The sequence below is a fragment of the Bicyclus anynana genome, chromosome 11 (genome assembly GCF_947172395.1).
Source record: "Bicyclus anynana chromosome 11, ilBicAnyn1.1, whole genome shotgun sequence".
In the NCBI taxonomy this organism is placed as follows: Eukaryota; Metazoa; Arthropoda; class Insecta; order Lepidoptera; family Nymphalidae; genus Bicyclus; species Bicyclus anynana.
In genome coordinates, this window is record NC_069093.1 from 187,104 (window position 1) to 204,715 (window position 17,612).

The following is a 17,612-nucleotide window of genomic DNA, read 5'->3' on the forward strand; positions in this document are numbered from 1 at the left end:
TGGTGGACTATGACTGGACTGAGATGAGACTCTAGCTCAACAGTAAGCCAAATATGGGTTGATGAGGCGTAACCTGAACATGAGAGAAGGATAAAGTAACGAATGAGCGACTGAACTGGAATTATCGCTTTCTCTTTCGTCCTATTGCAACTAATGAGAGAGCTATATTTCCGGTTTAGCGCTATTGGTCGATTTGTCTTCACGAAATAAGATTCGAAAGCCCACATGATAGATATATTTTTATTATCACCATCACACAGTACCTACTGTATATTGCAATTGGGAGCCCGTCAATCTAACCCGCACACTTCACTGGACCCTGCTAGAGTGCTTGCCGGCAGAACTTTCTTGCCGGCAGAACTTTCTTGCCGGCAGAACTTTCTTGCCGGCAGAACTTTTTTGGATGAGCTCTCCCACACATATAAATAAGTAGTAAGTAAAGATTCAAATAGATCTTACATATGTATAAAATTCTCGTGTGCCATACTTCTCCACGACAACTTTACTGATTTCGATGAAGTTTTATACATTACTAGCGGACGCCGCGCGGCTTCACCTGCGTGAGTCCCGTTTCCGTAGGAATACGGGGATAATATATTATAAGCCTATAGCTTTCCTCGATAAATGGGCTATCTAACACGGAAATATTTTTTTAAATCGGACCAGTAGTTCAATCTTCGAGCGCGTTCAATCAAACGAACAAACCAACTTTAAACAAGCTTTATAATATTAGTATAGATTATTTTTCATACTTCTAATGATAAGGGTGGTTTAAAATAAGGCGAAACAATGTTTGCCGGGCTTATCCAAATTCACCAACAAAAATGTCTGTCGTTTTTTGAGTTTTTTGTCGTTGATTTTTATGCCATTTAACTACACAAACCGACATTTATAGGGAGCTCTTTACAACAATGAAATATCGATTCTATTGCAACAGTTTTTATAAACGCGTTAGATCATAGACTTTTAATCTTTGCCAGAGGGGTAACGGTTAGCGAGCCAAGTCCTTTCTTATTAATGGTCTAAGTTGCCGGGTCAGCTAGTGATACTATCAAAATTGTTAGAGATTTTCACTGAGGCACCGTCCGTGCGAATTGTACAAAATTGTAAATCCCTTCAGCGCCGCGTAATGAGCTCTCAGGATAGGTAGAGCATTGTTGCATGTATGAAGTGCATGTCACTGTACTTAGTACAACTGTATGACCTTGTTTTCAATCACACATTGTTCAACTAAGTTCGTTTTATCAGCCGGTTTATCGGATAAGGCAATGCATAACAGGTGGAGTGCAAATCATCTCAATTGATTTGTCCTTCACAATTTTGATACTCAAGTGGTATCGTTATCGGTCAAAATATACTTGTCTATCTACAGCAGTAATACAATTATTGTATACTTTATTTTCCACTTAATAAAGTATGCGCCAAAGTGCCTGCTCGGAACAAGTGAACACGTCACGGGGCACATTATCGCTGCGCATATTGTTACAAGTTCCTTAATTACAGGTGCTATTGACATTCATTATTCAGGTTATTGTAGAGAGGAGGTATCACTGTTGGTATAAGTAAGAGGATATTTGATGACTTGAGCTCAGTTGTTTGTTAGGCAGCGTAGATGCCGTCACGCTGCCAGTCGCATTAGTGATTTTGTGCAATAATGTTTTGTGTTATAATTATTTTTCATCATAAATTGTTTAGTGTGGGTATGGAGAACATGTCAACCACTGTCGCTGCTATCCGTTACAATATACACACGTCTCGTTACAATATAGTGTACGAAGACGTTGCAGCGTAATATGGTGTATTGAAAGCGTTGTGATTGTCACAGAGTCAAACGATTAGCATTGAAGCAGCGTTTTGGATCGAAGTTCCAAATTCCCTCTCCTTTATGGAGAGATGCTTAGCCTTGTAGAATGCCGCATACAGCATTAAATCTAATTAGACACCATTGGGCATACGTATGTTTCTAGGTTGTTTTATATTCATAGATCATTTACCCCGTAATAGTCTATTAATTAACGTAAATATTATTTTAATTAGATAGCATAAACGATAACAATACTGTTAATAAATTATCGTAATATTTTCCTATGTACTATTTACGTTATGAAGATTTATTATCTTTTGAATCGATTTGTCTGTTTATTTGTAATCGTAAAATTAGTTGGGCAAAAATAGTTAGTCGAATTCTAAACTTCATAAACTGAAATCTCTGAATCACCCGTCTACCAAACACTAAAAGAACGCGAAAGCGAAGTCTAATCCTGACAATGATTAAAACATAACCTGAAAGTGGAACTTATTTACACCCTAACCAATTTATTAGAAACCTATAAACCGAGATGCAGAATTTAATTATCTTCGATGTCGTAACAAGAAGGCAATGTACGGTACGGTAAGGAACCTACTTATCTTCTTGGAAAATAGGTCCAATGACCCAGCGTGATTATCTCACCATTTTCCGCAAAGGTCAAAGGCTCATAGTATAAATACTGTTATAGCACTAAACGCCTTGACTCTTAGCACGTCGACCGTCGACTAAGTACTAAAGGGTAGCGGCGGAACTAAATCAGGTTAGTTTGATTTTCTCCCTTAAATCACTATCTATATTTTAATTTAATATCAGGGTCATTTTAAGTTTAAACGGCTGATACTGATCGATGTCAAAAACTTATCAGGGTAGCCAAAAGCCAAGATCCACATAAATTATCTTTCTAAACACTTCGAAAACTAATCCATAATTATTATCCCATTTTTCAGTTTCCGAAGCGAAGTTTAGCGTTCGTAGAATATAGGTGTAACTTGGCTGTAGATCTGGATCTTAGCCTCAATAATTCATATTGTTTGGTGCCAAATTTTGATGAAATCGTTTTCGTCCTTAAATTCCTTAAAATGTCAAACGCGTAAAGTTCTTTCACATTAATCTCATAAACAAATTGACAGTGCTTGTCGCTATAAGAGTGTATTTCCAACGCTTCGTACTCAAAGTTAGCTTGTGACAAAGGTCTAGTGGGTCAATCGTTTTACCAATATTTAACGGACCAGGCAGATGGCCCAGCTGATGATAAGTGGATAACCATCGCCAGTTACCAGTTCGCAGGGCATGCAAGCAACACGTCCTATAAAGTGCCGCCTTGAGTCTGTTCCTGAGGCGTAAGTAGTCTGCAGGGATTCCAAACCTCATGGTCCATCCACGATGCAGTGAATCCCTGCTACTCGCTTGATATCGTCAGTCCTGGCCGGGAGTCGACCAACACTGCATTTTCTAGTACGGGGTTGCCATTTCAGCACCTTGACCTCAACGTCCATCGGCTCTTCGAACTATGACCATTGCCACTTCAGCTTCGCGACTCGTTACGCTATGTCGGTGACACTGGTTCTTCTGCTGATTCCTCATTTCTGATTCGCTTCATGATCCTCATGTGCCTGTAGATACACCGGCAATGCCCTTCAGACCGGTACACAGCAATGCTGCTTGGCGGCAGAAATAAACATGGCGGCAGCACTAGTACGAGTGGTAGTAGTTCCTCGGACGAGCTCTAAAATGTCTAAGCGTGGTGTACTTATTACGAGCAGTTGTAATAGTTAATTATTGCCACTTTCGTGTAATGAGGGCCACAATAGACTGCACGAGTGCTACAATCGCTAATTACGTGTAGTGTCATACAATACTATGAATGATATTTAAACGGGTACATACCACGATAAAACGACGAGATTTTTATTGTCGATATTTCGACCCAGTTGCATGGATCATGGTCACGACGGGACTGAAGTTGCGAGATGAGAAGTGAAGTCAGCTGTTAGGGGCAAAATCGATCTACCCTCTTTCTTGTTCTTTTTCTTTTTTCAACGACCTCGCGTTTTTGGCTGTTTAGGCATCTTCCCATCGGGAAGATGATTTCAAACTAGCCAGCGAGTGGAACCCGGTGGTAGAATTGTGCAAAACAAGAGGGCGCCGCGATACGCATAATAACAAAAGCGATGTCGTGAGTGTGGTTTGCCTAAACAGCCAAAAACGCGAGGTCGTTGAAAAAAGAAAAAGAACAAGAAAGAGGGTAGATCGATTTTGCCCCTAACAGCTGACTTCACTTCTCATCTCGCAACTTCAGTCCCGTCGTGACCCGATCCATGCAACTGGGTCGAAATATCGACAATAAAAATCTCGTCGTTTTATCGTGGTATGTACCCGTTTAAATATCATTCATAATGAACAACCACGAAATAAGTTTAAAATCATACAATACTTTTCCTACGACCGTGATAAAAGAAATAATAGAATTAACAAAACTTGGTAAATAATATATAATTGACGTTGGTCATGGTCTCATCGATTTTGTATCGACGGCGATGCCTCCTAGATTTTGTCCCGAGGAAGTCTGATTTTTTGTAGCCAATGCCATGCAACTTTTTAAAAATCCGAACTGTAGGAATGAATAGCCTTGCTTTATGGTTAGAGGCGTAAGCTACTTAATATAAAAATATTGAGTAGATTGTGAAATGAGAGTAGAAAAAGTATTTTTAACCGACTTCAAAAAGGAGGAGGTTCTCAATTCGGTCGGTATTTTTTTTTTTTTTTTTTTTTTTTTTATGTATGTACACCGATTACTCAAAGACGCCTGGACCGATTTCAAAAATTCTTTTTTTGTTTGAAACGGTATAGTCCCCATTTGGTCCCATTGCCATCATGTCAAGATCTGATGATGGAAACCTGGAGAAATTGAGGGGAACTTTCAAAAATTATATGGGTGTCTAGTATGTTCGTAAACTTTTCCATTTAGTACTTTTAAGCACTACACTTTCATGAAGATTTAAAATCGATCTGATGATGGAGCCATAAAACAGACGAGGGAACTCCTCGGCGATTTACAGCAGTTACCTTGTGTTTGGGCTTGATTAATTTTTATTAATGAGAACTTTCCACATACGTAGGTTGTGACTGTCATTTAAGGGTTTGGTGATGAAGACCAAGGACAATTAAGGGAACTCCTTAACAGTTTACAGTAACTACCTTGTGTTTGGCCTTGATTAATTCGTATTGCTGAGCACTTTCTACCTGGATGAGTTGTGTCTGTTATTAGGGGTCTGATGATGAAGACCAAGGTCAATTATGGGAACCCCTTAACGGTTTACGGTAGCTACCTTGTGCTTGGGCTTGATTAATTTGTATTGCTGAGAATTTTGTACCAAGATGGGTTGTGACTGTCATTTAGGGGTCTGATATATTCGTTTGAGATGAAATTTTACACTAAAAATGGAAAAATAATAAAAATTTTAATAAAAAAAATACAACCGACTTCAAAACCTAAAAACGTACCCACTAAACTAAAAAGTGAAAAATAACATCATAATATGTTCTACCTGCTGATCAGTATGAAGGCGGTGCTTAGCCGGTGTTGTCTTAATTTAAGCCATTTCTCACAAGCCACAAGAAACAATACTGTCTGCAAAATCTAAATCTATAAGATATTCTCACATGGCTTGAATTAATACATCACCGGCTTAGCACCGCCTTCATACTGATCAGCAGGTAGAACATATTATGATGTTATTTTTCACTTTTTAGTTTAGTGGGTACGTTTTTAGGTTTTGAAGTCGGTTGTATTTTTTTTATTAAAATTTTTATTATATAAATATAGGTACTAGCGGACACCCTCGACTTTGTCTGCCCTTAGACCTCCATGCACCAAAGTCTTGTTCTTACTGGACTTCTACTTACTATTTAGGCTACCTTTCTGTCAATTTTCAACTTTTACGTGAAGCGGTTCTCAATATTTCGTGATGAGCTATTGCGAATGGGCGCCTAAAATATAAATAAGACAACAAATACATAACTATTTCATGAGTAACAGGTATGTGAAACCAAAGGGTCTCGTGGAGCAATTAGCATTGCATTGTGCATGAGATAAGCATCATTAGCCATTATCACGAGTTCGTTGAACCCGAGTGTGGAAAATAGTTATTGCTTACGGAGTGACACAAACTATCGGTCCGTCAGTGTATTGTAAGTACTTCCTACAGCAGTGACTGTGGCGGCGAGTACTTGAAGATCAAAAATCTCTTGAGATAAACATGTTCTTGATAGATAATAGTTGAGAAGATTTGTTTGCGAAGATTTCCGGTTAGATGTGAACAGTGTTTCAACGAAACGGTGCGTATTTTTCTGTTATATGATTTTCTACTTATTTATTAATTGTAATGGTTTACGACTTGCATTAGATTTTGCACAAACGGTTCTAATGATTACTTCGCTCTGGTTGATTTTAATGTTTTATGATTATTTTTATTATTAATATGACCAATACCATCCCATTCGTCTCCAATGCATTGTAAGACTGTGTTATGAGTACGTCACTGCGAGTAGCTCAAAGGGCGCGGATCGAACCCGCGGTCGGTCGGTGTGGAGCCTGAGCCCACAACCCTGGCGCTATAGAGGTGTACTCGTACATACATAATACATTATTTTTTACTTGTATTCTGTGTCGAATATACTCTAAGGCCAAGTAGGCCCGGGCCTAGGGCGGCCAGATGTTAGGCGGCCATTTATGACAAAAAATGTGGGAAAAAAAAATATTTTTTTCACCTCGAATATTGTAATATGGGTATCAAATTCAAGGGCTTTTGTGAGGAATGTAAAATGGCCACGTTAAAAAAACTACAATAATTAAATAAACGTTATTTATTAATTTGTGTATACGCGAGGCGGATGACTATAGGTTAGGACTATAGTTATTAAACACCTAAAATAGACTAAATTAAATATACAGATTATAAAAATCGGACAAGTGCGAGTCGGATTCGCCCACCGAGGGTTCCATAGAATTTCTTGAATGCTTACTTAACCTCGATTGTACATATACATTATCGTACTATGTAATATGTAGGTAACAAAAGTAACAAATAAATCCAAAATTCACATTCTATCGTAACTAAAAAGTGTGAAATAAATAAATTAATAAAACAAATAAATAAGCTGACCGTGTTTTTATATTTTATGCAGTTGGGTTTTTTATTTGTTTAATTAATTTTCAAGCTTAAACCGATTTGAGTGTTTTAATTAATTTCGCAATTATCCCCATACTCTTACTTACCTATTCAGATACAGATTATACTTTTATAATCTATTCAGTTTGACAGTTTACTGATGTCGATACATCTAGGCTTGTTTATTTTGCGTACTTTCACAGCGTAATGTCTTACGGTATTTTATTGTGGGGCAAGGCTGCCGATATACAATCTATATTTGTACTTCAAAAAAGAGCAATTCGAGCAATATATAAATTAAAATCACGCGAGTCCCTTCGTCAAAAGTTTAAAGAAATAGGTATACTAACAGTAGCCTGTCAATATATAAATAACAGTATAGTCTATGTAAGACAAAATATTAATTTGTACAAACGAAAAGGAGATCTAAACCCACGTCTTACTAGACACGGGCATAAGTTAGTTATTTCTGCACATCGTCTCCAAAGAGTAAAAAAATCTTTTGTAGGTTTGGGTGTACTCTTCTATAATAAGATCCCCAAGACTGTGATGGACCTGCCAATGCATAGCTTTAAGCAATGTGTTAAAAAACATTTACTTAGTCGAGGGTACTACAACATTGATGAGTTCCTTAATGATAAAGATGCTTGGAGGCCGTTGGATCAGCTTCCACCTTCACACAGGAAATAAAACTATAGGAAATGTAAACAGTAATTGTTATCAATTGTAAATTATAATACTGTATGACTTTTTCAAAAGAGCAACTGTTGAGTTTCTTGCCGGTATCTTCTCAGCAGGACCTGCCTTCCGAACCGGTGGTAGAATCTTTACAAATAGTCAACTGACGTGTCAAAAGTGCTTGTAAACTGAGCCTACTTGAAATAAATGATTTTTTGATTTTGATTTGATTTGACGTTTTGTCAAGTTAAAGAGCCTACTAATTTAACTTTACTTGCAAGTTAAATTAGTATTAAACTTAACTAAAAAAAAACTAAACTAAACTAAAAAAAAAAACTATTTATGTTTCTAAATTTACATGTTTTTAAGTGAGTCTGTTAAAAACTAGGAAATTTATATATATAAAACAAATAGATACGTAGATACTTAATAAACAAATAAAGTGAAAAAACACTTGGTTACACAAGAACAAATTCTTAAAGCCATGGTAAACGGAATACAATTAAAATTTTGGTAAACGAAGGCCCAACTGATTAACTACGTACCTACGTAGTACGGAACAGTGTATACCTACTCGTACCTATTGCTCTCTATAGTCTATAACAGCCACAAACTGTTGAAAACAGTTACTGAGCAGCTCTGCTATTGGCTAGGTGTTTTGTTTTTAATTAATAACACAAATTATTTTCAAGAGAAACCTTGACATAAAATGTTCCTGTTTAAGTGATTAAATACTTCAAGAGCGTGAAAGTGCTGTGGACTGTGGTACCTACAGCACTTTACAGCACTACTTACATATTATAATCGTCTGTAAGAGAGTCTAATATTAAGTTTGGTAGAAGTAGCAGTTTGACATAATTACTATGTGTTTTTGTTTTTCCGTTTTTTCCGTTCACTGCGCTTTCCGGTGCGGGTCGCTATTCCAGTACCTTCGGACCCCTACGTCTATCTTTTCTTTGAACTATATGGCCTGCCCATTGCCACTTCAGCTTCGCGATTCGTTGAGCTATGTTGCACCTAGTTTGACTTTGACTTCGGTTCTGCTGCGGATCTTATTCCTGATTCGATCACGCAGAGAAACTCCAAGCATAGCTCGCTCCATCGCCCGCTGAGTGACTTTGGGACTTCTTACGAGACCTAGGTATAGTTAGCGACCAAGTCTCGGATCCGTAGGTCGCACTTGGTAACACGAACTGTTCCAAGAAGAATGGGAAGTTCAGGATAAAATAAAATGTGCTATCGTAGATAGAATGTGCTATCGACTCCTAACACAGAATTTACGATTAGGAGAGGAATTGAAATATTGGTAAGTAAAAGGTTACATTATGGCTATACCGTACTTACTGACCACTCACCAGGAAAGGATGGAGCTCACCTGCGGAAGCGGCGTGGCCGGCGCGTCGGTCGCGGCCGCACTTCAGTTCTTCGCAGCCTCGCAGTGTCTGCTGCAGGAGGCCTGGCCCCCGCAGGCTCGTGTCCCAAGTTAGTCACACTCATGTCTCACTTAGTCGTAGTCGTTACCTGCGCCTCATCTCTGCTGCATTGTAACGCATCATAATCAACAATCCATATTCGGCTCAATGTTAACCACGAGTCTCCTCGCAGAATGAGAGGGGTTAGGCTTATAGTCCACCACACTGGCCCAATTTTTTTAGATAATACTTCACTTAATGAAAGGGGGCCCCTTTCATTAAGTAAAGTATTAACTAAAAAAAATCATATGTACCGCAAACCGTAAGTGTACCATATGAAACCAATAGTTTACGCGCATATTTGAAATTTACTTGTTTGATACAATTATCAAACAAGTAAAGGGGGTTGGCGAAAGTGGGAGTCACACTCTGAAGTGTCCTACAGTCATACATTTGTATTTATTAAAACGATTATTTTGTAAGATGTATGCTTGTAAAAAAATTGAGATTTTACAGAACGGGAATCAAAAGAATAAAAGTGCGTTTTATTAGCAAAAAAAGTCATCTGCAAAAACGCCTTGTGATATTTATCGAGCAATCACGCAGTTGTATGTAGCGTTGGTGTTTTTCACATTTATGTATAAATAAGGTATTTACTAATTTAAGGTATATATTTTTTCCCTGCTTTTTAAGACTGTTTACCATTTACTCATTTCTTAGTTTAGTCACGATAAACAACTGTTAATAGGTTTCCATTATGGACGCTACTTCTATCAGCTAGTCCCAAAATACATGCAATCTCGCCATTCTCCATTCAAATATGCGCGTAAGTTAAATGAAATTGAAAATGACCGAGAATAAAATACATTCGTTTGCGCGTTTATTTTCTCGGTCGTCTTTGATGCCCCTTTTCGTGCCTACGCAATTGTTTATATAGCATAAAAGCTAATCCTGCAGTGTACGTACGGCTGATGTGATCGGATCCAATCGAATCCATCGAAGCCGTCGGATGATGTAGAATGCTTTGTTATGGTACTTTCAGATGGATCGAAGTTCGACTTTATCGTGGTGGGTGCGGGCACGGCAGGCGCTGCGCTGGCGGCGCGGCTGGCCGAGCTGCCGCACCGCGTGCTGCTGCTGGAGGCCGGGGGCGACCCGCCGCAGGAGAGCATCGTGAGATCATTCATATCTAGCACTGCGTCCATACATTACTGTCGTGGTGGGAGCGGGCACGGCGGGCTGGCCGAGCTGCCGCACCGCGTGCTGCTGCTGGAGGCCGGGGGCGACCCGCCGCAGGAGAGCATCGTGAGATCATTCATATCTAGCACTGCGTCCATACATTATTGTCGTGGTGGGAGCGGGCACGGCGGGCTGGCCGAGCTGCCGCACCGCGTGCTGCTGCTGGAGGCCGGGGCCGACCCGCCGCAGGAGAGCATCGTGAGATCATTCATATCTAGCACTGCGTCCATACATTACTGTCGTGGTGGGAGCGGGCACGGCGGGCTGGCCGAGCTGCCGCACCGCGTGCTGCTGCTGGAGGCCGGGGGCGACCCGCCGCAGGAGAGCATCGTGAGATCATTCATATCTAGCACTGCGTCCATACATTACTGTCGTGGTGGGAGCGGGCACGGCGGGCTGGCCGAGCTGCCGCACCGCGTGCTGCTGCTGGAGGCCGGGGCGACCCGCCGCAGGAGAGCATCGTGAGATCATTCATATCTAGCACTGCGTCCATACATTACTGTCGTGGTGGGAGCGGGCACGGCGGGCTGGCCGAGCTGCCGCACCGCGTGCTGCTGCTGGAGGCCGGGGCCGACCCGCCGCAGGAGAGCATCGTGAGATCATTCATATCTAGCACTGTGTCTATACATTACTGTCGTGGTGGGAGCGGGCACGGCGGGCTGGCCGAGCTGCCGCACCGCGTGCTGCTGCTGGAGGCCGGGGCGACCCGCCGCAGGAGAGCATCGTGAGATCATTCATATCTAGCACTGCGTCCATACATTACTGTCGTGGTGGGAGCGGGCACGGCGGGCTGGCCGAGCTGCCGCACCGCGTGCTGCTGCTGGAGGCCGGGGCCGACCCGCCGCAGGAGAGCATCGTGAGATCATTCATATCTAGCACTGCGTCCATACATTACTGTCGTGGTGGGAGCGGGCACGGCGGGCTGGCCGAACTGCCGCACCGCGTGCTGCTGCTGGAGGCCGGGGCCGACCCGCCGCAGGAGAGCATCGTGAGATCATTCATATCTAGCACTGCGTCCATACATTACTGTCGTGGTGGGAGCGGGCACGGCGGGCTGGCCGAGCTGCCGCACCGCGTGCTGCTGCTGGAGGCCGGGGCCGACCCGCCGCAGGAGAGCATCGTGAGATCATTCATATCTAGCACTGTGTCTATACATTACTGTCGTGGTGGGAGCGGGCACGGCGGGCTGGCCGAGCTACCGCACCGCGTGCTGCTGCTGGAGGCCGGGGGCGACCCGCCGCAGGAGAGCATCGTGAGATCATTCATATCTAGCACTGCGTCCATACATTACTGTCGTGGTGGGAGCGGGCACGGCGGGCTGGCCGAGCTGCCGCACCGCGTGCTGCTGCTGGAGGCCGGGGCCGACCCGCCGCAGGAGAGCATCGTGAGATCATTCATATCTAGCACTGCGTCCATACATTACTGTCGTGGTGGGAGCGGGCACGGCGGGCTGGCCGAGCTGCCGCACCGCGTGCTGCTGCTGGAGGCCGGGGGCGACCCGCCGCAGGAGAGCATCGTGAGATCATTCATATCTAGCACTGCGTCCATACATTACTGTCGTGGTGGGAGCGGGCACGGCGGGCTGGCCGAGCTGCCGCACCGCGTGCTGCTGCTGGAGGCCGGGGCCGACCCGCCGCAGGAGAGCATCGTGAGATCATTCATATCTAGCACTGCGTCCATACATTACTGTCGTGGTGGGAGCGGGCACGGCGGGCTGGCCGAGCTGCCGCACCGCGTGCTGCTGCTGGAGGCCGGGGCCGACCCGCCGCAGGAGAGCATCGTGAGATCATTCATATCTAGCACTGTGTCTATACATTACTGTCGTGGTCGAATTTCACTACTCCACTGAGCGCACACATGCACAATTTTGTATGTACCTACTTACGTATATTTAAGTATATATACCTAATTTTTGCACTTCCTGAGTACACAACTCAACATAAATAATTAGGTTTTATTTGTTTAAATAACTTTCGTTGTTTATTACATTTAGTAGATTATATCAGATCAAGGAAAATTCTAGTAAGATAAAGATACTACTACTGAGTACTTTACCTGTGTATCGCATCGAGATAAAATGTATATTTTTGTTATATAACCTCCATTAATAAAATGCGTATCGTATTCTATTTTCAAATATTATTTATTTTACAGATACCAGGATTCAAAGATAGCATGAAAGGAAGCCCCTACGACTGGAACTTCACCACCGTGAATGACCACTACTCCAGCCAGGCGCTACAAGACGGCAGCCAGCGACAGCCGCGCGGCAGAATGCTCGGGGGAAGCGGCTCCATCAACGACATGATCTATGCGCGGGGGTTCCCCGCAGACTACGACGAGTGGGCTTCTACAGAGGGAGATAACTGGAGCTGGGCTAATGTACTCAAATATTTTAAGAAGACGGAACATATAACTGATGAACGAATAACCAAGTTTTCAGAATTAGTTGAATATCATGGTTTCGATGGAGAGATAGAGGTGACCGGTAAGAAGGAATCGACTTTTACGACTGAAAAGTTTCTGGAAGGTTTCAGGGAACTAGGCTTTGATATAGTGAGGGATATGACAAATCCTAATGTTATAGGCGCAGGAAGATTTTCGCACACGATCCGTGACGGTAAGAGAGACAGTTCTTTAACCGCTCTACTGAATAAAGCATCTAAAAGAGACAATCTATTCGTTTTGAAAGATGCTCTTGTGACTAAAGTATTGATGGAAGACAATGTAGCGAATGGTGTCAAAGTTTTGCTAGACAACAAAGAGTTTCACTTCTACGCAGAGCAAGAGGTCATTGTAAGTGCTGGAACATTTAATACAGCTAAGTTGCTTCTTTTATCTGGTATTGGACCCAAAGAGGACTTGAAAAAGGTAGGGATAGAAGTCGTGAAGGATTTACCCGTAGGTGAGAATTTACACGACCATATTATGGTGCTCACATATTTAGCGGCAGAAAATGGTACCTGCTACGTGGATGACAAAACGAAACATCTGAATACCATCAAATACCTCTACGATATGAGTGGATCCCTTACTCATACTTCAGAATTAGGAGCATACATTTCATTCAACAACTCTGCAAAGAACGTCCCTGATTTTGCAATCTATTCGACGTGTATGCCCTTAAATTCAGGTTTTTATGATTCTTGTAAAAGACTATTGGGTTTTAAACCTGAAATTTGCGAGAAAATAAGCTCGGCCAATGAGAAGTACGAAATCCTGACATTGGCTGTGGTGAATTTGAAACCGAAATCCAGGGGCAAGGTGACCTTGCAATCAGCGGATCCCCTGGACGTGCCATTGATATATTCTGGAACTTTTAGCGACAGCAGGGACTTAGTCAATTACCCAGCAGCTATGCGAGTAGCGCATTCTTTAGCTGACACCTCATACTTTCGTTCTAAAGGTGCTTTCGTATTAGATTTAGGATTGGAGGAGTGCAAAGGGTTGAGGGAGAGGAGCAAGAGGAAGTGTGTAGCGCGAGCTACCGCGATGTCGGCGTGGCACGCGGTGGGCACGGCCGCCATGGGGCTGGTCGTCGACAACGAGCTGAGGGTGAAGGGCGTCCGCGGGTTGAGGGTTGTAGACGCGAGCGTCATGCCGAAAGTAATCCGAGGTAACACGAATGCCCCAGTCGTCATGATTGCTGAATTAGCCGCTGATTTCATCAAAAAGCGCCTGACATCTGCTTGATGAGAAAAACTGATCCTGTTGGTATCTTATTTGTTATTTGCGTAGTTGTTTATATTGTAGTTGCGTTTAACAGTAATAGCTCAGCTGTGAGATGTCTTGTGGCAGCACCTTACGTGCTCTTATAATGCAAGAAATGTATTAAGTGATCGATATTCATTCATTAATATTAGAGTACATTGGGTTGTGATATCAGGCTGTGTAATGTTACGTACTTATAATGTTTCAGAAGAGTTCCTAGTATAGATTAGAATTTGTCGAATAAAAACAATTTATTTAACAATAATATAATAAAATGACAAATAAAATAAAATCTGTTAATTTCTGCCCTGTTGACCCATAGTAAAATAAATCGAAAATGTGATTTAGCTTTCTGTTCTGTGGTATATTAGTGCCTCAATATGGGGCAGTCATGTCATTAATCACCAAATCAATAGTGATATTCATTTTGTAAAAAATACTAAACAAACTTAATATTTAGTCTTTAAAAAAAAACTAGTAAAGACTACCTACGAGTATAATAAACTATCGAGTATTCACCCCTATTCTTTACCCCATTATTTATTTCTTTTTGTACCAAATACCAATGAAGAACACAGTTTGACAACTCGGTAAGTAATAGGCGCCCTGCACGCTTGGGTTACGTGGTCGTTACGTGGTCGTTACGAGTGCGTTATGTACATGCAGTGACACGCGCGCGTCCTTACCGGGGGTGAAACTGACACCGGCGGGCTCGTGGCGCACGGCGACACTTCCTGCTTGCACGTCGCACGTTATGCTGACTGGCAGGCACGGTCAGCGACTCGGCAAGCAGCCCGACGGAGCCCGCGGTTACAGAACAATCACAAACAGCACATTTACCGGTGGCGTAGCTTGCCTGTGTCAAAATTAGTTGTGGACCCAATAGACGAGTTTTTACGAGCAAATCCCGAAAATATCTTTAGCAGTTTTCTATGTTTTTTTCTCCTGGAAACACCCGAGAGAGAGATTGTGGATTAAATACTAATTATTGCTTTCACACTTAAGGGGCCTCTGTAGGCCTAGCACCTCGGCAGGCCACTAGCAGGTTAAACTTCAGCTATAGCTGCGCTGGCTTCAGCGTAGATTTATACTTTGACTGTCACAATTACAAGTCTACACTGCACCTAACAGATGAATGGAGAGTATAGAACTATAGAGGAATCAATGTTGCTAAATGTATCTTTTCGTAGGTATATTATCTTAAAACAATGAAATGTTTACAATATATTTGTGGTCAATTCAAAAATCTCTACGATTTTGAGGTAGTTAGTTAGAGACTTGGGTTTCCCGTTCCAGTTTGCTGGGCTATCGTCGATATAGGCTTTTTGGATAAGTAGAAGAGAATATTGGTAAAGTTTAAAAGAAATGAGTTACATACACAATAAAAAATAGGCTACTACCTACTCAGAATAGCAGTTCTCTGTTCTTCACTACTCCCTTCTACTGAATTACTTCAAAGTGTGAGTTAGCCTCGCTACAACACACACTAACACCTCGCCAGTCGCCTATTCGCCATCTCGGTTCCTTACAGTAAATGAAATCCTCTGTGCTAATATTGTTAGACCTTTTTTAACTTGTCGGTATATAAAATACCTAAGCACGAGTATTTTTAATCGAATCACAAAAACGTTGTTAGATAAACATTGTTTAGCAAATGGTATGGTACGGTATCAAAGACGAATCAACAAACCTCAAATGGAACATTTCCTGTCTTTTGTTTTTATTCACTCACTTGCATGAATAATTTCACTATTGAATATAACCACATCTGTTTTTGATTTTTTTATCTTCTAATATTTCGGCAGGTGCTACGAGCGGGTCCTTAGGGAAGCTCCCCCGTCTCGAGTTACCACTTCCGGTGACCGTTACTACCGGAAGTGGGTGTACAGATGCAGAGACTGCTCGAGCGGGATTCTAATTTTAAAATTAAAATTCGAATCACTTGTAGAAGTGAAAATATTATATGATTATAACATAATTAAGTATGATTATGATACGACCCCGCACTACATAACGCAGTGTTGGTCGACCTTACTAGGTGGACTGACGACAGCAAGAGAGTCGCAGGGATTCGCTGGATGCAGGTGGCCCAGAATCTTGATGTTTGGAAGTCCCTACAGAAGGCCTATGTCCTGCAGTGGACTCCATCGGCTGATATTATGATGATAATAATTTTCATAATAATGAAGAGACGTTTGTAATTTTTCTAATTGAATTTGAGTCGAAGCGACCAATTTCCTTGTTTATGCCGCCAACCGGCACCGGCACTTGTATTTGTAATGGTCATGGGCGGTTTGCCACTTACTACGAAGGAGACCATCATTATAACTAACTACAAAAAGCATTTGTCCTGTTTCATTAGTTTTTTAGTGTGTCTTTGCAGCATTGGTTACAGAACTCGAAGTCTGACCGCATTCGTATATGTTTGTTGGATTCATGCAGATTCATTTTTATTCTGACCAGAAAATAAAATAGCTCAAGGCAAAGACTGAGACATATTGGACATTGGAGCAGTTCAACATAGACTTATTTTTATCTCGAAACAATAAATTCCTCGGGATTTTTTGTTTCCTGGATATCAGACGAACGGACACGGAGATCGCAGATGCAGATGTCCGCTAGTAATAGATAATTTTGAGAAGTCTTTTTGTTAAAATGTTCAGAGAGAATTGAGCTCACGTAAGAGATGACCCGGATAATTTGATTTCTTATTTTCTAACTCGGCCAAAATAACAAAACTAATCGGCAAAACCTAAGCAAGTAGGATAAAACGTGCGTCCAGCACTTCAATAGTAGGTACACGATCGATACAAACGTGCAGCGATTACAAGTGTCTTCAGCCATTTCCAGCGAAATTCAAAACGCGATAGTTACAACCAGAAACTAGTGTTTTATTACACATAATTAATAAAAACAAACGCCAGATCGCGACATGGTAACTCGTATAACTTTCACCGCGTGTGCGGCGCGAGCTGCGACGCGACACGCCAGTCGGACCGCCGAGCGCGCAGCGAGCGCCCGCGACACTCAGTGATGACAACGACATGACGATGACGGAAGAAGAGAAGTCTTCCGCGGAGACCGTCACCGTGGTGACGGGGAACTTCCCCACTGTCTCCAGCCTCAAGTCCGAGGACTCCACCGAGCAGCTGATATGCAAAACGCCGCAGAAACCGGTGAAGAAGAAAAGTGCAAAACCTAGTGTGAGTTCGAAAAGTGTCGAAGCGGGGAGTGAGCAGGGTGCCGGCACCCGCGCGGTGGTGCTGCTGGGGCTGGCGCAGGTGGCGCTGGGCGCGGCGCTGGTGGCGGCGGGCGCCTTGGCCGTGGTCAAGGGTGCTTCGCTGTCGAGGGTCGGCGCCGGCCTGTGGGCGGGCTGCGTGGCCGTGGTCGCCGGCGTGGTCGGGGTGCTGGCGGGCATCAACGACTGTTACGGAATCAACAACTCTTCAGGGTGAGTTTTAGTTTTAAATATAACTAACGGATCTTGCTGATATGCCGACTGGAGGTATAAATTTACAAGTCCGGGTATCTTCAAGACTTTCCAAGTCTGTGTTATATGACTTTTATAACTTATCTATAAAACAAGCATAA

At 42.5% G+C, this 17,612-nt stretch overlaps 2 protein-coding genes across 4 annotated transcripts in view; both read left to right on the forward strand.

Moving 5' to 3' along the window:
• Positions 1 to 5,969: 5,969 nt before the first annotated feature.
• On the forward strand, positions 5,970 to 14,558 carry LOC112051455 (ecdysone oxidase-like). Its single transcript, XM_024090102.2, has 4 exons — positions 5,970 to 6,148; positions 9,018 to 9,141; positions 10,114 to 10,244; positions 12,465 to 14,558. Exons 2-4 carry the CDS (start codon positions 9,024 to 9,026, stop codon positions 14,001 to 14,003), a joined length of 1,788 nt encoding a protein of 595 aa, XP_023945870.2. The 5' UTR covers positions 5,970 to 6,148; positions 9,018 to 9,023; the 3' UTR covers positions 14,004 to 14,558.
• A 2,440-nt stretch (positions 14,559 to 16,998) lies between these two features.
• The window catches only part of LOC112051460 (uncharacterized), a 47,956-nt gene continuing 47,342 nt past the window's right edge, over positions 16,999 to 17,612 (forward strand). For all 3 annotated transcript variants that reach the window (XR_008251245.1, XM_052884192.1, XM_052884193.1), the window contains exon 1: positions 16,999 to 17,472. Coding sequence is in view for 2 of the 3 variants with exons in the window: in XM_052884192.1 (XP_052740152.1) it covers positions 17,066 to 17,472 (407 nt within the window). In the remaining variant the exon portion in view is untranslated. The remainder of the gene's footprint in view (positions 17,473 to 17,612) is intronic.